Source organism: Littorina saxatilis, linkage group LG6 (genome assembly GCF_037325665.1).
Source record: "Littorina saxatilis isolate snail1 linkage group LG6, US_GU_Lsax_2.0, whole genome shotgun sequence".
NCBI lineage: Eukaryota > Metazoa > Mollusca > Gastropoda > Littorinimorpha > Littorinidae > Littorina > Littorina saxatilis.
The window spans coordinates 7,996,407-8,019,136 of NC_090250.1; the positions used below are offsets into that span (position 1 = coordinate 7,996,407).

At 44.3% G+C, this 22,730-nt stretch overlaps 1 protein-coding gene and 1 long non-coding RNA gene across 3 annotated transcripts in view; one reads left to right on the forward strand and one right to left on the reverse strand.

Annotated features, from left to right (window-relative positions):
* Window positions 1-4,636: 4,636 nt before the first annotated feature.
* Window positions 4,637-7,368, reverse strand: LOC138968428 (uncharacterized). The gene is made up of 2 exons (XR_011456182.1): window positions 7,141-7,368; window positions 4,637-5,157 (listed from the first exon to the last, which is right to left on the reverse strand). It is a non-coding gene; the product is annotated as an uncharacterized lncRNA (long non-coding RNA).
* Window positions 7,369-7,417: 49 nt separating this feature from the next.
* LOC138968420 (chromosome-associated kinesin KIF4-like) overlaps window positions 7,418-22,730 on the forward strand; it is a 53,586-nt gene continuing 38,273 nt past the window's right edge. Inside the window, exons 1-6 of one of the 2 annotated variants that reach the window (XM_070340999.1) lie at window positions 7,418-7,564; window positions 13,919-14,152; window positions 15,048-15,241; window positions 15,680-15,769; window positions 16,302-16,468; window positions 16,756-16,850. In XM_070340999.1, coding sequence (XP_070197100.1) covers window positions 7,546-7,564; window positions 13,919-14,152; window positions 15,048-15,241; window positions 15,680-15,769; window positions 16,302-16,468; window positions 16,756-16,850 — 799 coding nt within the window. In that variant the 5' untranslated portion in view covers window positions 7,418-7,545. The remainder of the gene's footprint in view (window positions 7,565-13,918; window positions 14,153-15,047; window positions 15,242-15,679; window positions 15,770-16,301; window positions 16,469-16,755; window positions 16,851-22,730) is intronic. The other variant, XM_070340998.1, reaches the window with a different exon arrangement.

The window sequence follows — 22,730 nt, forward strand, 5'->3', positions numbered from 1 at the left end:
ACAGGAGTTTATTCTTAACTTAGCTTCGGTCGAACCGGTGTGCAATGGGTGACCATATTTACGGCAATAGAGAGATTTACCATATTTACAGCAAGAGAGAGAGATTGACTTGAGAGTGACACAGTCGGAGGGAGGATGGTCGAGAGCATCTATATATATATACGACTAGTGTCTGTCTGTCTGTCTGTCTGTTCGCGATGCACGGCCAAAGTTCTCGGTGGATCTTTTTCAAATTTGGACACCGTATTCAGCTACACCCCGGACACAACCTCATCGATGAGATATTTCAACACGTGCTCTCAGCGCGCAGCGCTGAACCGATTTTGGTTTTTCGCGCGCAGCGCTGAACCGATTTTGGTTTTTCTCTCGATCCATTCCCAGTAACTCTTCCTTATCTTCTCCAGTGTTTTCAGCCGCGTTTGTCTCCCTTCCTCCGTGCTTCGCCGGCGCACACCCGGCTTTGCCGGGTCCCAGGCACAGCCTGGTATTCGGCTCTACTTCTTCCCGGCGAAGCCGGTACCCGGCGAAGCGGGTATTCATCTAGTATATTTATGTATGTACATGTATGTACAAATGTTTTAGTTAACGCTCTTTGGTTCTCCATTCATAAAATGCAAGACAAAATATGGAAAGGGTAATCTTGTTAATGCTGAACAATTTGGAAAACCAAATGTTATTTAAAAGAAAACTGATGAGTTTGGTCATGAAAAGGAGCGAGAGACAGAACTCGAACTTGAAAACTTTATTACCGAGGGATGATAGCATTAGGTCCATATGGTCCTTTCTTACAGCTAGTCCCTACTATAATACACACATGAAACAAAGAACAAATATGAAGAATAAAAAAATTTAAAAAATTTAAAAAAAACAATAGGGAAAGGTATAACAAAATAAAAATTAAAAAGTGTGCTTGTTAATGGAAGCATACTATACACTTTCTCTTTTACACATCCTCACACACACTCGCACAAAGTGTACACCGACTTAGTCGTTAGAGAGGTGCTTTCGGAGCTGTCTTTTAAAAGAAGATAATGACAGACATGACTTGATATTTACAGGTAGTGAATTCCAAAGGAACGCACCAGAATAAGAAAAACTAGTTTTAAATTAAAAAGTTTGCTATTGATGTAGTTGTTGAACAATGACAGTGCCATGAATTGCGCATTTTCCGCAACCAGACGAGAATTCTTCATAACGAGAAAGTTTGACATTTGTGTGATAATTATGTTTATGCATTTGTATTATTTCACTTGTATGTGTTTTATGTAACCAAAAGTTTGTTTTTCAAGAAAGTTTGTAATACAGTGGAACTTTTATTTTAAAACTGTCCATTACGAGACTCCCTATATATCTATACTAAGACCTCACTTTCTCAGAACATTTCTCACCCCCCGCGGGTTAGGGGGAAGAACATGTCGTAAGAGGCGACTAACGGATTCTGTTTCTCCTTTTACCCTTGTTAAGTGTTTCTTGTATAGAATATAGTCAATGTTTGTAAAGATTTTAGTCAAGCAATATGTAAGAAATGTTAAGGCCTTTGTACTGGAAACTTGCATTCTCCCAGTAAGGTAATATATTGTACTACGTTGCAAGCCCCTGGAGCAATTTTTTGATTAGTGCTTTTGTGAACAAGAAACAATTAACAAGTGACTCTATCCCATCTTCCCCCCCCCCCCCCCCCCCCCCCCCCTTTAAAAACGACGTTAAACACCAAATAAAGAAATAACATTTCTCCACATTGTCAGTAAGTTTACCTAGATCTTAACCCTTAGGCTGGTTGTCGCGCTACTGGCTCAGTCTGTTTGGTCGGTGCCGATTACCTCCCATGGATGCGAAAACCTATACATGTATGACCGTTTTTATTGTCCTCTCTGTTAATTCACCAGTGGCTATGCAACATGTGTTACAGAATTGCACCAGTGTAAGGGCTAAGATTTCTAAGACCTAATTGATTGTATGATTGTATGAGGTCATAAAACAGAGGTACCACTGAAGTAATATTGTAGATGCTTATTAATGGTGGGTGATGTGTATTGACATAATATTATATGTACTTAATAATTACCAGTTGTCAGTTTACAGAGAGAGAGAGAGAGAGAGAGAGAGAGAGAGAGAGAGAGAGAGAGAGAGAGAGAGAGAGAGAGAGAGAGAGAGAGAGAGAGAGAGAGAGAGAGAGAGAGAGAGAGAGAGAGTTTATTTATGAGGTTTAGGGCATAATCCTACAGAGATACAAAGAGAGAGTCCTTCAAAGCTTTCTTTTGTACATAGGCCATAAAAATGTTGATGCAAATAATTCTGTTGCTGTACATTTTAGTCAGTGACTGTTTTATCCGTATGTACTGATGGCATACGGTTCAGTAGCAAGATCAGGAAACTTCTAGGCAACTACTTTACCTTTATGATGGTGAATGCATTTGTTCTTACTCGTGAACAGTAATTTATTTGATTGATTTATACTGTGAATTAAATCCAGATGAACGTGACATTGATTTATTTAATTAATACATGTATTATGAAATAATTGTAAGTTCATTGATAGTGCATTTATGGTTTATGATTTTGTCTTATTCTTATTTTGATAATCGAATTACAAAATAATTCAACCTTAGAGTATACCAAAAATATTAGTGTGGAGAGCTCCTCCGAAAACGGCGTATGGCTGCCTAAATGGCGGGGTAAAAAACGGTCATACACGTAAAATTCCACTCGTGCAAAAAACACGAGTGTACGTGAGAGTTTCAGCCCACGAACGCAGAAGAAGAAGAAGTGTGGAGAGCAACAAAATGATTAAGCCGAGTGCCTTGATGTTTCGTAAGCTGCATCATCACCTATGCAGGAGGAATTCTGTAGTTAGTCAATATGTAATTATGAAAATACAGTGGCATTAGAAACTAAAAACAAAAGGCTGGTTCCTTTCATAATGAATGTTTTATATCTACCACTTACTTCGTCCTTTACTTCAGATTAAAAATTAAATGTTTTTGTGCTGTTTCATTGATTTGTCTCTTAAAATGAAGCGGAAGTGTTTTCTTTTCCCCTCAGGCATATACACCTGGCATATACTTTCAACATATCAGCCTGTACCTGTTACGGAAGTAATTCTTCATGTAAGTTTGACCTTAACACTGACAGTATTTTATGAACACTCCTCAAGTCTAAGCCACAATTATTCTGGTAGGAGTAACTGATCAGTCTCACTCTTTGCATTTGTTTTGTTTATCACATAGCATTTCTTCTTCTTCGTTCATGGGCTGAAACTCCCACATTCACTCATGTTTCGCATGAGTGGGTTTTTACGTGTATGACCGTTTTTACCCGCCATTCAGATTTTTAGTCAAGCAGTATGTAAGAAATGTTAAGTCCTTTGTACTGGAAACTTGCATTCTCCCAGTAAGGTAATATATTGTACTACGTTGCAAGCCCCTGGAGCAAATTTTTGATTAGTGCTTTTGTGAACAAGAAACAATTGACAAGTGGCTCTATCCCATATCCCCCCTTTCCCTGTCGAGATATAACCTTCGTGGTTGAAAACGACGTTAAACTCCAAATAAAGAAAGGCAGCCATACCCCAGATAGCATTTGAATTTCCGGACGCAGTGATCTATACATCCTACAACAAAAAATTGGAAATAACTTTTTTATTAAAACACTTGAGAGTATGTTAATTTCTGTGAAGTGGAACTACCAAGAACAAACCCTCTTGAGTGCATGATTTGTAACAATTCACTGAAAATCGGAAGACTTTTTGTAAAAAAAAGAAAGGGGGCCTTTTGATTTTTCAAGCAAAATCTGTCGTGCTCTTTATTATGCATTCTATTATTAGTAAAATCACCCTTGAAAGTTAACGACCCGTGTCCATAAAAAATGTATAATTCAGTAAATGATCTCATGCATTTGCTAAAAGCATGCATCACCCATGATTGGTGACTACTGTACTAGTCAAGCTGTTCCCTCTAGAACAGAAGTCCAGTTTTGTATCATAAAATACAGATATGCCTGCTAATTTATTTAAGAGGATATCTGGATTGTGTGTGCAGTAGGTATTACGTGTACAGTGGAACTCTCCCTTTAAGATCTTCCAAAATCTGATAAAATCAGTCCTTAAAAAGGAGGGAGTCGTATAATGGAGGTAAATTTAAGGAGGTTATGACCTAAAAACCTGGAAAATCAAGGTCTTAGAAGGGTGTTCCACTGTGTACTTGAGTTGATCTCCAGCTTTGTGTGATATTTTATGTTGACAATTTAGGTAGAAAGAACAATTTGAATTTAGTTGTTTTCACCTCGGGTCAAGTAATTCAGTTATTTGCAGCACTTTGTATCAGCATTGCGCACAATTTTGTTCCTGTCGAAAGGGCCTGATGATATTTGAATGGTTTTGTTTGAAATTTAGATGAAATAAAGATTAACAACGATAAAATATACTTTCTTCATGTTATTATTAATTCTATTCATACTGATCCTCTCCCTCAATCTGTGAACATGTATGCAAGACTCTTTGAATGGTTTTTTTGGTTGCATTTCTCAGAGCCCACAATTGCAAGTGTCTATTCTTAGTTGCAGTCTTGTCACCATGCATGAATGAGTTCTGATGTACTTTCAAAAAGATTATAGCAAAGCATCAACACAGACCAACAACTTGTTATCACTATATCCGACTTTTATTAAAGATCTCCACTGGCTAACAAATATTTTCTAACTGAAAATTTTAAAACAAGATCTACAGGTTTGCCCAATACATGTATGATGGAAATGTACATCTGATGAGTGTACCATACTTATTTCATTTTCACACATTCATACTCAAGACATAATTCATACATGCCACTCAAAGTTATTTAGACACATCATGCACACACCATTGACCGGCACTGTAACATGTTTCTCACGCTTACTGCAGCATATACATTATAACATACATCCACATTCACGACAGACATATTTTTGCAAGTGAAAAAATGACTGATGCTGAAATAAGCCTTGCTCTCAGAGGAAGCAGACACTCTAAGTCTAATCCTTGGTCTTTCATGCACACACACAATCAATCGGTTATCTGCGGCAAGCTCTCCGGTCCATCCATCTGGCTCTGTCACACTGCTCGTTACCCAAGTCTTCCTGGTGTCAGTTATGCAGAATTCAGCTGGGCCATGAACCATGGAGCTGAAAGTGAAATGAAACACACTCATTAAAATACACCTGTTTAATTGTTGTAAGGCCCCCAAAAAATATGTCTGTTTACGGTAACCCGACCGATACTAGTTTTTAGGCCCGACCCTAACTTTTTTTTGGATCGTCTGAAAAAAAACCACAAAAAAAACCCGCATCCAAAATAGAGCTGTTTGCGCTCAAACAGCAGACGACAGAAGGGAGGTAAGCTCAAAGTACTGTTAGGAGTAAAGGGTCGTCACTCGTGTTACTTCCTTTCAAAATGGATGCACGCAGTGGTGTTCGCCACCCGCTAGCTGTAAAGCTTGATAAATGTTGTCATGAAAAGGATGGGGTGAAAATTATCAGTACCTATCCAGCGAGTTTTAGTATCATTAACGTTTTTCAACAGGAAAAAACAGGGATTGATGAGAAGAAATGAACTGTGAAACATCATAGAGAGGGGAGAAAAAAAAAAAAAAAATTGAAAAACAAAAACAAACCGCGACCTACCGACCCTATTTTTTCACCCTATGTTACCGTAAACAGACCTATTTTTTTTTTGGGCCTAATAAGATCAACTGATCTGAAGACTTGCATGACTTGCTGCAGCAAATGTGAACATTTCTGTTATTTTCAAAACTCGGGCTGAGTCGTCCGTTTTGTGTTTGATTATGGGTGTGTTTGAGTGTGTGTGTGTTTGTGTTTGTGTGTTGGAATGTCTGTGTCTGTGAGAGAGAGAGAGAGAGAGAGAGAGAGTGTGTGTGTGTGTTTGTGTGTGTGTGTTTGTGAATGTGTGTGTATATGTGTGGCGGGGATATAGCTCAGTTGGTAGCGCGCTGGATTTGTATTCAGTTGGCCGCTGTCAGCGTGAGTTCGATCCCAGGTTCGGCGGAAATTTATTTCAGAGTCAAATTTGTGTGCAGACTCTCTTCGGTGTCCGAACTCCCCCCCGTGTACACTACATTGGGTGTGCACGTTAAAGATCCCACGATTGACAAAAGGGTCTTTCCTGGCAAAAATTGCTTAGGCACAGTTAATAATTGTCTACCTATACCCGTGTGACTTGGAAAATAGGCGGTGAAAGGTAAATATGCGCCGAAATGGCTGCAATTACTGGCCGTATAAAATTTCATCTCACACGGCATCACTGCAGAGCGCCTAGAACTGTACCCACCAGGGCCGGACTACCGGGGGGGTTATGGGGGTTGCGCAACCCCCCCCCCCTAGCCTAAACATGTACCTTACTTATTTAATATTTTTTTTATTATTGCTTATTTTATGCCGTTTCATGCAAGGAGCGACCATTTTCCTATCTCAGAATATGACCTACCCGTCAGCTTCAGGGGGCTTCGCCCCCTGACCCCCACAACGAGGAGGGGGGGGTGGGTTCTAGGGTTTCCGGACCCCCCCCCCCCCAGCCAAAAAATAAAAATATTGTATGAGGTATGCATTTCTTTATTTTACATTGAGTTTCAATTTTTGGGGTATTAATCAGTGACAAAATCTGCTGCCTGAAACTGGTAATGATCATCCTCAGAATGCACCAGATTGCACCATTTTGCATCCTTTTTTTCAAAATTTTCCGGGGGGGCATGCCCCCGGACCCCCCTAGCAAGCTAGGCGCTTCGCGCCGTCGGCTCGGCGCTTCGCGCCTTCACACCCATATCTTCACAATATACTTTTGAAAAAAACCAGTCATAAAATGAACTGATCCGCCCCTGCCGCCAGGGGGGACATCCCCCTGGGCCACCACTGGCAACCCCCCCCCTCCTCTTCGCCTAGTCCGGCCCTGGTACCCACGGAATATGCGCGATATAAGCCTCATTGATTGATTGATTGATTGTGTGTGTGTGTGTGTGTGTTAAGCCAGTTAAGGTATTGCAACCTCTGGCTTGAACTTTCAACACAAAAATTCTTGAGTGACACACACTCGTCGTAAAAGATGACAACACACAGCAATAGATCACACTGAAACTTAATAACGAATAACAGTACCTGCTCGAATAATCCCACATGTCATTGCAAAAAGAACGACGTTCTGTAGGGTCATCATGCGAGCTTGCTGTTTTTCATTTTCGATCCGCTCTCGTTCCGTATCTGGGTCTCCTCCACCACTTCCACGAGATGCCGCCAAACGAATCATATTGCGTGCGTTGATCTAAAGGGAACGAAGTAACCGCACTTGCGTGATGAAATCCTAGCAGCAAAACACGTTGATGAGACCGGAAAACGCAAGGGGAGGTCACTGTAGAGGTCATTGAGGGGAGGTCATTCACGCAGACAGGAAGTTATCTCGACTGCCTCAAATCAACCAATCACAAAGCTCATAGTTTGTGGGAAGTTTCAAACAAAACTGAAATAGCTCGAGATTACGAATTATTCGCAGAAAAGTGAAGCCGTATGGTCTACAATTTATCAGGTTTGTTTTGTCAAATGTGATGCATTAAGTTGATCTGTTGCTTGATATGCATTAGAAGATCTTTGCACTTGGTCGATCGTTTTATAAATATTATTTTTTTCTTGATCAAGTCGAAATATTGTGTGACTGAGTTCGGTGAGTTGAAATTTATGATTGATGATTGATATTGACATCGACTTGTGTAAACCTCCGTCTGTAACTGTAAGGTAGAAAAAAAGGAAATGTTGAAATTGACATTGTACTTTAAGTAACATGTCTTTGAGATCTGAACGCACTCCAAAATTGGGAACAGAAATGGCAAATGGAGTTTAACCCGAGCAAATGCAACATCATCCGCATACTTCCCAGCAAGAATAAGCCGCCGATATTGTCCACCTACCACCTACATGGACAGACTCTCGAAACTACCAAGGAGAGCAAATACTTAGGAGTCACCATCACCGAAAACCTATCTTGGACCAATCACATCAAGAACGTGACCGCCAAAGGAAACAGAACCGTGGGATTTCTCAGAAGAAACTTCAAAGAATGCACGATGAAGGTGAAGTCAGCTACCTACACAACCATGGTTCGTCCCACGCTCGAATACGCGTCAACAGTGTGGGACCCACATCAGGAAAATGACAAGCAGGCATTAGAAATGGTCCAGAGAAGAGCAGCCAGATACGCCCATAACAACTACTTCGAAAAAACGCCTGGCGTAGTTACCAACATGCTGAACAACCTAGGATGGGAAACTCTGGAAAATAGACGAGAAAACAATCGCCTCATGATGCTGTACAAAATCAAGCACAAGATGGTCGGCATAGATGAAAAGAACTATCTCCATAGCTCCGACGCAAGAACAAGAGGAGATGGGCTGAGGCAGCAACAGGACTTCCATAAAGCCATATGCAACACCTTTTTCCCACGGACTATCTCCAACTGGAACCATCTTCCCACGACGACGACATCAGCCCCAAGCCTTGAGTCGTTCCGCTCACGTCTCCGCGGTAGCAGTCCCCTGCAACCGCCAGTGGGCAACCCCTAATAATCCCTCAACCCCTGTACATAGAACTTTTTAAACGCCTCCCAACCTATCCAGTTCCTGCCCTTTCTCAGTGCTGTTTTTTTTTAAATTGTCATCCCGATTCCAAGAGGCACACACCGCATCCGGAATCGACAAGTGACATCAACGCGGGACCACTTACGTTTATCAAATAAACCCGGTCCCAACGGAGAGAAGAAGAAGAAGAAGAGTAGATGAACGAAATTGGAAGAAAGCATGCCCATGGGATTGGGATGTATGGGATTGAGGAGTTCGTGTAGGGGTGGGGGGGGGGGGGAATTGGGGAGCGTGTATGTTCAGAGATTTACTTATTTAGATTAGTAATTTAAATTAGACTTAGTCTATTTCAGTATTTGAACATTGTAACATTGTGAACACCAGTCGACATTGATGAGCGAGAATATTCCTATACATAGCAGAGCGAGAAGTAATCACGTGGAGTTCGTGATTGTGTGAATGTGTGAGTGAGCGAACACGGAAGAGATTTTCCCCTTGCGGTTTTAGGGCAGTCTTGCCTGAGCTATGAGAGAGAGCACACGGAATAAAGAATGAGAACGAGCTGACAGCGTCAACGTCTTATATGTCTGTGTATACATGTATCGCCGTCTTTACAATGTGTCAGAAGAGTGGGATACGAACTCTACGCAGCAAGAATGGCGTCATCCATGCAGAATCCAAACATAAACTGGGACTCCAGAAACCTGCAGGAAGAATGGCGAAAATTCAAACAGCACGCAGAACTTATGTTTGCTGGACCCCTACACAAGTCGGCGGAACCCGAAAAGTGCGCCTACCTCCTCATTTGGACAGGAGAAAGGGGAAGAGAAATCTACAACACCTGGAGCTTATCGGACGAGGAGAGCAAGCAACTACAGGTACTATATAAGAAATTTGAACAACACACCACTCCAAAAAAGAACACGCTCTTCGCCCGATATCTCTTCCTGAATAGAAAGCAACAGACTGGCGAATCCTTCGAGACGTTCATCACAGACATCCGCACACTCGTCAAAGACTGCTCTTACAAAGACGCCGACGAAATGGTTCGTGACCGAATAGTATGCGGTATAACCTCCCAAGAAGTTCGAGAAAAGCTACTTCAAAGTGGAGACCAGCTGACCATGGAAAAAGCCATAGAAATTGTCGTCACCCACGAAGCAACGAAACAGCAGCTGGCGACAATGCTGACAGAAGGGACAATAGAAGTCATCAAGAAACGACGTTTCGATAGCAGCTCAAGAAACAGACGTCCATCACCAAAACAACAAGAAGAAATAAGTCAGAACAACGACGAGTACGACTGCAACAATTGCGGCCAGAGACACGGACGGAGAGCATGTCCAGCCTACGGAAAACGCTGCAGTAACTGTACCAAACCCAACCACTTCGCCAAAGTATGTCGCTCACGAAGACCTACAAAGACGGTCCACGACATAGAAGAACACGACGAAGAAGACGACGACTCTTTCCTGAATATTGACGTCATCGCCATCGGCAAAGACCACCCAGACACTGCGTACGCCAACATAACCCTGGACACCGGCGACGTTATACGCTTCAAAGTCGACACCGGGGCACAAGCAAACGTCATCCCCTACCAGATCTACAAGCGCATGTCGGTGCAGCCCCCACTCAAACAAGGAAAGACCAGCCTCTATGGGTATACGGGTCAGCGTATTGACGTCAAGGGAATCATGCAGATCAAATGTTCCTACAAGGATCGGAAATACCAAGGCACGTTCTACGTCGCTGAGACAACCGGCCACTCTCAGCCTGTCCTCGGACTCCAGGCGTCCCTCCAGCTACAGATCATCAAGATGATATTGACTGTCACCAACCCCGAAATGACCCACGAATCTGTCCTCAAAGAATACAGTCACCTTTTCAACGATGGCCTGGGCAACCTGGACGGAGAAGTCACTATCCACCTGCACTAAAACGCCACCCCCGTGGTACATTCCCCCAGGCGCATACCGCACGCAATACGAGATCGTCTGAAAGAAGAGATCGACGCCATGGAAGCAGCTGGAGTGCTTGCCAAAGTCACCCAACCTACAGACTGGGTCAACTCTCTCGTTGTCGTCGAAAAGCCTAACGGGAAACTGCGCATCTGCCTGGACCCAAAAGACCTCAATCAGGCCGTGAAGAGACCACACTACGCAATGCCGACGCTTGAAGACGCACTCGCCAAAATTCCCGGCGCCAAATATTTCAGCAAATTGGACGCGAAAGCAGGATACTGGCAGATGTCCCTCTCGGCCGAGTCATCATACCTTACCACCTTTAACTCGCCCTTCGGCAGATACCGTTTTTTGCGCGTTCCGTTCGGGTTGGTCAGCTCCCAAGACGAATTCCAGCGCAAGGTCGACGAGACGTTTGAAAACATCCCGGGACTCGTGGGGCTGGTCGACGACATTCTCATCGCCGGCCGAACAAAAGAAGAACACGACAAGACCCTCAAGGCGGCACTGGACAGAGCTACAGAAAAACACATGAAGCTCAATCCCGATAAACTGACTATCTGCATGCAAGAAATCGAATATTTCGGCCACGTCATCTCATCAGAAGGTGTCAAGCCAGATCCAGCAAAAGTGAAGGCCATAGTCAACATGAAACCGCCAGTAGACAAGAAAGAACTGGAGACCATGCTGGGCATGGTGACCTACTTGGCAAAGTTCGCACCGCACCTTGCCGATACTACGAAGCCACTCAGAGACATGCTGAAAGAAGACAGCGATTTCGTATGGGACTGCCAACAACAAATAGCCTGGGACAAGATAAAATCCATTTTGACAAGCCAACCAGTACTCGCGCTGTACGACCCAACCAAGAAGATTATCCTACAAGTCGACGCCAGCAAATACGGCCTGGGAGCGGCGATTTTCCAAGACCACAAGCCCATCGCCTATGCCTCCAAATCCCTCAACAAGACCGAAGTCAACTACGCCCAAATAGAAAAGGAGCTATACGCCATCGTCTTCGGTTGCAAGCGTTTCCATCAGTATATATACGGGCAAGAGATCCTCGTACAGTCCGATCATAAACCGCTAGAGACGATCATGAAGAAACCGCTTGCATCAGCGCCCCCCCGTCTTCAAAGAATGCTCTTGAGATTGCAGAAGTACAGCATCAAGGTCATCCACGTGCCAGGGAAACAGATCCCAGTCGCCGACACGCTCTCCAGGAAATTCCTGCCAGCAGAACCCGATGACGTCACGGAAGACCTTGACGCACAGATACACTGCATCGTGAAGAACCTCCCGGTCAGCGACGAAAAGATGGCCCGGATCAAGAAAGCCACGGCAGAAGACCAGAGTCTCGTCACCGTGAAGTCCTACATCCACAATGGCTGGCCAGACACGCGTCAACAATGCCACAAGCACGCCCTAGACGTATGGAGCTTTCGAGACGAACTGTCCGTCATCGACGGCATGATCCTAAAAGGAGAAAGAATATTCGTTCCTACTGCACTGCGTCCCCAAATGCTGACAAAGATACACTCTAGCCACCTCGGGGTAGAAAAATGCCTCCAACGAGCGCGGCAAATACTCTTCTGGCCGAGAATGGCGGCCGACATACAACACACCGTAGCCAACTGCACCGTCTGCAACGAGAGGCAAAACAGCAACTGCAAAGAGCCGATGCTACCTCACGACATCCCCACACGACCCTGGCAGAAGCTGGCTTCAGACCTCTTAACCTGGGACGGCAAGGACTATCTGGTCACGGTAGATTTCTACAGCCGCTACTTTGAGATCGACGAGATGGCCAACACCACGTCAGCTGCAGTCATCAGAAAACTGTCAACACACTTCAGCAGACACGGCATCCCAGAAACCTTGGTCAGCGACAACGGCCCTCAGTTCGCGTCCGATGACTTCGCCCAGTTTGCCGCTACCTGGGACTTTAACCACGTTACCTCTAGTCCCAGATATGCCCAGTCCAATGGCCTGGCCGAAAAGACAGTACAGACAGTAAAAAACATCATGGACAAGGCCAAAGCCAGCAAGAGTTCCGCTCTGCTATGCATCCTCGAGTACCGCAATACACCAGTAGACGGCCTAGCGTCACCGGCCCAGCTATTGATGGGTCGTCAGCTCCGGTCCGTCCTGCCAGCGACCGCGAGCCAGCTGCAGCCCAAGACAATTAACCCGCAGGTCGTCACGGCCCGACGTCAGCAGCGCCAGGCAGGCCAGAAGAAATACTACGATCGTTCCAGCCGACCGCTTCCCTCGCTAAAGACTGGAGATGAAGTCTTCGTTCAGCTGACCCCAGATGACAACTGGAGACCGGCCCGAGTCACCGCACCCGCCAAGACGCCACGATCGTACCATGTGCGAACTGACGATGGCCGCATGTACCGTCGCAACCGGCGTTTCATCCGAAAACAGCCAAGTCAGAACAAGACGTTCATGCCTGAGGTGGTCCAACAAGAGGAACCCAAGCCACAAGCCGCAGCCCAGGGACCTGGATTGGACCCAAACACCACCAGGTACGGGAGACCCGTGAGACCCCCACAGCGACTGAATTACATACAAAGCTTTATTCAAGAAAAATAGGCTGTCTGTCATGAACTTATTTCATCTACAAGAAGAAAGACAGTAATTACAGTATTAATTGAGCTTTCACTTGGCGCCTGTGCGTGCATGAGAGAGGACCTATTGAGTAGAGAAAATTATATTATGAGCAAGGAATTGCATTGACTGCCAATTACTATATTAACTTGCATTCAAACAATTAGGAATACATGTAGACGTTTTTTGTATTTGTTTATCATTATTGTTTAATATTATGACAAGGGAGATGTAACATTGTGAACACCAGTCGACATTGATGAGCGAGAATATTCCTATACATAGCAGAGCGAGAAGTAATCACGTGGAGTTCGTGATTGTGTGAATGTGTGAGTGAGCGAACACGGAAGAGATTTTCCCCTTGCGGTTTTAGGGCAGTCTTGCCTGAGCTATGAGAGAGAGCACACGGAATAAAGAATGAGAACGAGCTGACAGCGTCAACGTCTTATATGTCTGTGTATACATGTATCGTCGTCTTTACAAACATTCTTACAGATTTTAAATAATTCAAGTTCTGCTCTGCATGGTAAAGCGTACATAAATCTAGTATTATGACTGAGCTAAGATTTTATAACTTGCAAACTTGAAACTGCTGAGTACTGAGTACTGAAGCAGTGACACTGACTCTGACTGAGTGAATGACAGCGACATGTAACTGCATTGCAATTACATGTGTCTTTTAATTTTTTTTAAATGTTCAAAGTAAATAATCCAGTCTTTTTATCTTAACAGACATGTCCTGCGGTAAAGTTATCCCAGTGCAAGTCGCACTGAGAGCTCGGCCGCTCATCGCCAAAGAGGAAAACGAGGGCTGTCAGACATGTCTGTGGTTCACGCCTGATGAGCCGCAGGTCACCCTAGGCAAAGACAAGGCATTTACTTTTGACTACGTCTTTTCTCCCAACCATAACCAGCAAGATGTGTATGAGTCTTCTGCCAAGAAACTCATTGTGAGCACTTTTAAAGGTGAGTTGTACCTGCAGGCAACATTCCGATTTAGCCCCGTGTGAGATTCACTGTCACGCTGACTGATATGTTATGTTAATTGTTATGTCAGTTCCACGGGGCTAATTCAGGAGTATGCTATTACTTTTATACTGTGTTTTACCTTCAGCGATTGATATGGTTATCTTTCTTGGCTATTTGTGTAACAGTCTAACACTACAAACTTACAATTTACATATTTTATTTTTACAGTGTCAGTGACTAATTTACAGTATTACACCTCCCAATCCCAAGAGAGGACACTTTCTGTCATCCCTTTGTCTATTACTTAAGTATTATCTCTAGCAAAATATACCTACCGCAATAGGTCACCTGCAATGTATGGCAGATTTGTCTGGTCCCACATGTACCATTGTACAATGTAGTATCATTATCAATTTGTTAAATACAGTGGAACCCCCCTTTTAAGACCCACAATTTTAGACTCCCTCCTTTTTAAGACCTTGTTATCTAAGATTTTCTGTTCATAACCTCTGTAAATTTACCCCCATTTTTTAAAGATTTCCTCCTTTTTAAGACCTGATATTCTCAGATTTTAGGAGGTCTTGAAAGGGGTGTTAGGCCAAAAAAAAAGGTGTGGTTAAGGTAACATAGCCAAAAAAAATAGGGTAGGAAGGTAGGCAATCACTTTTTTTTTAACATTTTTTTCTAATGTGTACAAATTAAACCTACTTGACAGGGAAATAAGTGTGCGACTCGGGCGCTTTCGCTTTCATTGCGTTTTCTGCACTCGTTTTCTTGTGTTTTTTGTTTTGTTTTGACAAATGTAATAAAAAGTTATAGGGTCGGCCCCTAAAAATAGGGTAGGTCGGGTTAGGCCTTACAATATTTGTGAAATATATTATTTCATTTTCAGGATACAATGCAACTGTCATCGCGTATGGGCAGACGGGAAGTGGAAAGACACACAGCATGGGTGGCATCTATGAGGCGTCACTCAGTCAAGACGAAGAGGCCATGGGAATCATTCCCAGGATCATCCGGGACCTCTTCGAAGGAATCGCCGAAAGGCCTGAGTACACCTTCAAAGTGACGGTGTCATACTTGGAGGTAAAGTCTTTGAAAAATAATCAAAAATAGTACCGATTTGGTCTCATCCTTTTTAATTTTTTTGGTTTACTTCCCTAAATGTTGCCCTAAAAAAGCCTTCACTGGCAAAACTTTGTCAAACTTTGCTCTCTCTCTCTCTCTCTCTCTCTCTCTCTCTCTCTCTCTCTCTCTCTCTCTCTCTCTCTCCCTCCCTCTCTCTCTCTCTCTCTCTCTCTCTCTCTCTCTCTCTCTCTCTCTCTCTCTCTCTCTCTCTCTCTCTCTCTCTCTCTCTCTTTCTCTTGCAGACTGAGTGAGTGAGTGAAGGAGAGAGAGCTCACATACATAACTAACTTTGTGTGCTTTCCTTTGCTTCTCTCATCTGTTTTGATTCAATGAGTGATTGAATGCAGAGGTATACACCACATGTATGTCACACTTTAAAACAAAATTTTTTTTCAGATCTACAACGAAGACCTGATCGATCTCTTGGTCACGACTTCACAAAAGCAGACACTCTCCATACGGGAGGAGCTGAATGGGGAAATTAAGGTAAGAAAACGTTTTATTTTAATGTTATGTAGTGTTACAACTTCAGTAACCCAGACTCCCCCGAAAGCGGCGTATGGCTGCCTGAATGGTGGGGTAAAAATGGTCATACATGTAAAAACCCACTTGTGCAAAAACATGAGTGAACGGGGGAGTTTCAGCCCATGAACGAAGAAGAAGAAGTAACCCAGAGAGCTATGCCAGCGGGAGCTTAAGCTCCTTTTGTAGGGTCACCCATGCTGGACAGGTCAAAGGATAGACTGAGGTCAGACAAATTTGGACCACCTCGTTCAGAGGTTTGCGTAGGGCCAACACCCCTGCCTAGAAAAACAACCGCTACAGACGCATTGACGACGAATCAAAATCAACCTGATGTGGAAGAAAAAAGATGCTACACACGGAAGGCTTATGACGCTGTGCAGTGAAATCGGAAAAAATGTCTTCAATTGTCTTTGCTCTGGAGGGTCTCCAAAGGTCCTGTCTTGTTTTGATGAAACAATATTAACGCAGATTTTGTTCTTCTTCATCCTAACAGATCAAAGGACTAAAGGAGGTTGTGGTTCAATCGGCAGACGCCACGCTCCATTGCCTGTCCGAAGGGGCCCGGTCGCGCACCACCGGTGCCACCGCAATGAACGACACATCCAGTCGATCACACGCCATCTTCACGATCCACCTAGAAAAAAACAAGAAAGAGGACGTGTAAGCTTGTCTTAAGTACAACTGTTTCAGAAAAAAAGCTTTGATTGCTATTGTTAAAAAAAAGTTTCCTGGGTTTCAACCATGCTTTTTTTTTTATTCATAAACAAATATTCATCCTAATTTCTACTTCATTATTTGAACTGCTTATATATAACTGTCGATTGCAAATGTTGATTTGGTTAGTTTTCCTGCGTTGTAGACGTAACTGGCCAGAAAGATCAAACCTTGACACTTCTGTGGTCTTGTTAGACTTAGATCCAAAGTACTTCATCGGTATCTTCTTGCAGGAACGACCACTGCATTGCAAAGTTCCATCTGGTCGATTTGGCCGGATCAGAACGAGCAAAGAAAACAAGAGCAGAGGGAGACAGATTCAAGGAAGGTAAGTACAGTGTGGCGTGGTCATAGGTAGTGGAATCCTCCTTTTAAGACCTACAAAACCCAAAGAAAGTCGGGTCTCAAAATGAGGGTCAACTTACAGAGGTTATCATGGGTTTTACTCTTCCGGCTTTTGCCGGATTTCCGGTTTTTGAAAAAATCTGAAGCCGGAAATTCCGGTTTTCCGGGTTTTCAAAAAAAAAAAAAAAAAAAGAAGCTTTGTTTCGCTAAGTTGAAATAACAAGCAGCGGTTCCGATCCGACTTTTGACACCGGTTTGTGTGCTTTCTCGGTTCGCTCCCTTGGATTTGCCGCCATCTTGCTTATTATGATTTGGTTTCGTCGGTGTCCAGAAACTTTCTTTCAAACTTGAGCATTTTGGACCCCTGTCTTTCAGGTTTTTTGATATTTCTTTCGAATACATCACCTCAATTTAACTAATAGGAGTTACCTTACTTACGAGTGCTAGACTGAGAAGCGTCCTATGTTACCAGTACTAGACTGTAAACAAGGTCGCTAACTCTAGATTTCCGTCGGTATACCATTTAGGGGAGTAGTCTCCCTTTGTCGGTAGTACCTCTCTGCGCATGTGCCAATGCCCATAATCCCCAGTTTCAATTTCTTGCTACGGGGAGCTAGAGGTGTATTTAGACCTTTCCCGTCTAAGAAGACTTCCTTCACAGGAACTACAACATTCACCTTCAATCACGGTTTGGGCTTTCCTTTTTAAGGGCGATTACTACGCCCGTATACATTCAATGATTCATCACGTTGAACAACGTAACGAACCGTGAAAATGAAAGTGAAACGGCTTAAAAATGTAACAAAGTTACTTGGTCATAAGTAGAAGGTACTTCAATCATCAATGATACCTTGTTGACACACAGAGCCTAACAGGCTCCGTTACTTGTCTTTTTTAACTAGTGAACATGCAATTGAACGACAACTATTCTTACTCAGTCGTTACGAATGTCGAACAGATATTTACAGCGGTTGGACCGGTTTCATTGGCGCAATAGAACTCCGCGAACGATAACTTACCTTGCCGCTTTCAATGGAAAGCAACGGCAGGTCACCCTACACATCAATGTAGGAATACGAACAAGACCTTCAACTTCGAAATTACCCGGAAGTTTTTTGCGTTTTAACAGCTTTTTATCAACTACAGCGAGGTTTACCATGCGCGTTATCCCGACCGGAAGCGCATTTCTGATCCGAATTTTTAGGCGTACAAAGTACCGAGCGCCCGCGAAGGTTACATACGGCGTATGAATACTTCTGTCATTACAAACTGCGATGACTCTTGCGGGCAGCGTAGATACGGAACGCAGTACGCTTGAACGCTGATTGAACTGAAGGCACAGAGCGCCCGCGAATGTTACATATGGCGTATGAATACTTCCTGTCATTACAAACTGCGATGACTTTTGCGGGCAGCGTAGATACGGACCGCAGTACGCTTGAACGCTGATAGAACTGAAAGCGGGTTGTATCGAAGAATAACAACAAACCTCGCCCGCTTGGAAAGAAAACCAAACACTGAGATTGAGATATGCGCCTCCGGGAATATTACGGAGGGAACTTCCTTTACTCTCAGAGAAAGGCAAGTAATTCTCTCTCCTATGTTTCTGGGAAACGATGTTTTCTGCGGTTGGCAGATTATGGTTTTGGTATTTTTATCAGATGATCATGGTGGACTCACAGAGACCACGTGGTGGTACTTCTTCAAATTGGATAAAGAATACTTTCCTTGCCAACTTAACTTGATTAACTTGTACATTATATATATATAAATATATATTAAAAAAAAAAAAATTTTTTTTTTAAATTGACAAGGAAGAATTAAAGTGTATGCAAACACAGATGGGACATCTTTATTGGGATATAATCCTTTTTTCTTGGCAAAGGGTATCAAAGAAGTCAGTTGATGTTACAAATTCCATTTTCATGGAGTGTTTAAATCAGCTATCTGAGTGGTAAAAGATTTAACTTATGGATAAACTCAAGTGTTTACACTTTGAGATTTACACTCAGCTAAAATCTGTTGATACCACAGTGCCAGGAGACAGCTCTTCAAATTCAATTAGAACAGGCACACATATATACTTATGTTCTGTTCCAGTGCACAATTGATGTACATTACACTTGAATGACATGTTATGAATAATATACAGTTGAAACCATGCCTTAGGGGCATGAATAAACTTGGTTGTTAACACATGAGTATTACACTCAGCTGAGTTTTCACAACATGCAAGATCGAGCAAGGCTCTGAATAATACTCACAGGGGAGCTTCCTATAATGTTGTCATGCCTCTACTTATTCCTGGTTCGTAGGCAAAACCTAAGCCTTTGACCTTTAACAAGGCCACATCTCTACTGTTGTCACCTAATCCTACGACTAGGTTCTCAGAAGTAGACAACAGGACCTAACAATAAGAGGCCGCCCTTAAATAACACTGGCTCTAGTCAGGTTCATACAAGGGATACAATGTTTATCATTTCATATTATGGAAAATATAACATATTTGCTAAACGGATGTTGTTACAACACACAATTAACTATGCCTCCTAGACAGAGCGGCTACTCTCATGAGAAAGGTACTGGATAAACTCTTGGCACATCCATGCCGTTATCAGTACGAGGGGGAATTAAGTCATATTGACATGTATTTATATATACGTAGACATTACCAAACAGACAATGTCGGGCGCTCTGGGGGAATACCTCCAGTAAGCACAGGAAGAGACAGGCTTCCTTTTCGCCCTGATAACTCCCAGGATCGTTGCGACAGCTTATGACAGACCCTCCAGCTGTCGGGCAAGACGTCCACTGGGCGTAACATGAGTAGAATCTCCCTGTGGTAGCTACAGCCTCGTCTGCAACCTCTCTCTTGAGGTGACCCCGAAACACGGCTGTTGACAGGACTGGGCCCCTCCCACCACTATCTTTGCCAGGGTTCCCCATCATGATGGTGGCTTCATGCTTTTTGACTACCAGTATTCAGTGCTGCAAACTGCCTGTAGCGATGCTTCAGCACCGGAAGGACAGCTCTCGCCCCCCTTTGCCTGTCTACCACCTCCTGACGGACTGAGGAAGACCTAATGTTTAACGCTCTTGGAACTAGACCAACACTTCACGCCTGACCATATTCAGCAGTGCCCGGCTACACAGAAGTCTGGGAGTGTGAGGAGAATGCCTAGAGCCTCCTAGTTATCTTCATCACCTGGAATGGAGAGCTAATGGTTAGAGGCTACAACCTTCACACCGGGGAGCCGCCCTACCAGTAACAAGATGGCACCTGCAATCTGCATACAGATCACCAGTCAAACAGCGGTGGACAACTGAACAGGGTATAGTAGTCACATCAGTTTCCATGCATACTGCAAGCTCTTGAGGTCTCTAGATGTCTCCTTCGGATACACAGCTACAAGACAGACACTGCGTACCAAGATAAGAGGAATCAAAGTGTCTCAAGACATTTGCCTGAGGAAACGACTCTGAAGATCACTCACACTTGGAGTGGAGCTTGTTCAACAGGGTAACAGGCCCAAGAATCTTGCCATACAAGCGTCGGGCAACACGGGTGAGCATGTTCAGGCTACATCACAAGGCGGGGAGCTGTTGGAGATAACGCAGAGACGGGGGAAGAAGTGCTCTGAGATCGTCAAGTACAGAATGCTTTCATGACCTGTGGACGGACTCAGCGTAACAACTTGTAGAGTTGCCCCTTCTTCCTGAATGTCATCTGACACCCGCATCAGCCAGGGGATGATGATAGAAATGTCAGATTGTACAGTCGACACTCAACAGAGGATGTCCGACACCTGTAACAGGTCACATCTCGACTGATAATGGTAACAACTCTGGCAGAAGCATCAACAGGAGAGACGACAGTAGACGTCCTAGAGAAGGGATGGGCCGTTTAAGATCACTGGGCAGGTGCCCCTGAGATGATCAGCAGCTTTTGGAAGACAACCTACCCCAGGGTCAGGCAGTCCTTAGGCTACAAAACCTCATGGTTATCATCCTTGGACCAAGTCAAGAACCGCCCTGATATGGCGCTTCGTGGTCGGCTGGGCGTTAAGCAAACAAACCAAGTCAAGGCTAAACCCTTCAACAGGGACAGCACTCAACCTACGTCATGCTTCAGAGACGGACAGACTTGACTAAAGAGGGAATGTCTCCCGAGGTGACTCCGCCCGTTTTTCCATGGACTTTCCAGGAAGGACACTGAGAGATAGTCTGAGGTCTGGCCAGCCATCCGCACTATGAGATCCATGGGCCAGATTTCATAGATCAAGGAGGACCTCTCAGCCCATGCGGATTGATTAGTGCTGCCAGACATCTTGGACTCGGTAAACCATACGTCCCTCCATCATTGAGTCAAATTTTCCTGGAACAAGAAGAGCTTCCTCTACCTTTAGGGGTATTGGGTACGGCCACAGACACACTTGGATTTGGGAAGGCTCAGCCACCCCTTCCAACCGAACCTTGAATTGGACAAGCTTCGTTTGCCTCTTACAACTGGCGCTCTAAGATCCCTGGACCACAGAGATAAGACCTAGAGGTATTCCTCCCCCGAAAGGCATAATGAGTGCGGCAATACCTTTGACAGTGGGTGAATGTGTCCATCCCATCCATATGTAGACTCTCAGATGCCTGGACTCAAAAGCTAAAGGAGCTGGAGGAAAGAGACACAGTGAGATCCTAGCAGGAGCTAGGAATACCACACAAGGCTATCTCCCTCGCTCCCAGTCTACGGTGACACAAGGTTATTGGGTGAGTATAAGTTGTGTCACTCTAAGAGCTTGAGGTAGAGACACAGTGAGATCCTAGCTGGAGCCAGGAATACCACACCAGCCTTTTCTCCCTCGCTCGAAGAGCCTGAGGTAGAGACACAGTGAGATCCTAGCTGGAGCCAGGAATACCACACCAGCCTATCTCACTCACTCCCAGTCTACGGCTACGCGTCGTTTTTGGGCGAGAAACGTGGCAACTCGGGTGCTGACTAAGACCTTTGTCAAGTCAGAACTATGCATCAGACCAAGAGAGTACACCTCCTGCCTCAGGCAGGGGCCTGAAAACAACTCTGCATAGTCACCCTAGAGCTCAGCTCCACAAACAGCTGAAGTGCCCCAGAGCTCACAAAGCTATGCTGGTCAGACAATGCAACACTTGCCGCCCGCAGCCACGCCTACTGATAATCCAGATATGGACTTGGGTGATCTAGGCAGAAGTACTACTGAGATCACAACATAAGACATCTTTGTGAGTTCAACTACCAGGGGGCAGAACTTTGCATCAGCCCAAGATAGTGCACCTTCGGCCATAGGCCGGAGAACATCACTGCATAGTCATCTAAGAACTTGTGAGCTCTACAGAAATCTGGAGTGTCCCAGAACCCACAAAACCTATGCTGGGCAGACAACCCAGCAGATGCCACCTACAACCATGTTTACAGAAAACCTAGATCAAGGACCTGGCTGATCAAGCCAGTAAACGGTCCTGCTGAAATCACAAATGGGACCTCTCAGTGAGTTGCATGCCAGGCATGGCACCCTCTTGAGTAAGACAAGAGCGGTCATTCAGCCAATAAGGGCTCAGAGATGCCCATGGTCACTGGGGACCCCCTCACGCTATAAGTGTGGAATTTCAAAGTAAGAAGCAGGTTTTCCCCTTGGGTAAAGGCAATACAGCTGGCTGTCTTTCACTGGCTATTCTAGGACAAATGGTACCTATAACCATTAAGGGTAGGCTTATAACCCCCACATGCGTTGAGACAGGCACAGGAAAGGTGCAGACAGTGACCGTACTGCTGAGCGCACTTGCGCTTACTTCCTGTCACGCAGGAGGAACAGCTAAGTCAGCCTGAATTTACACT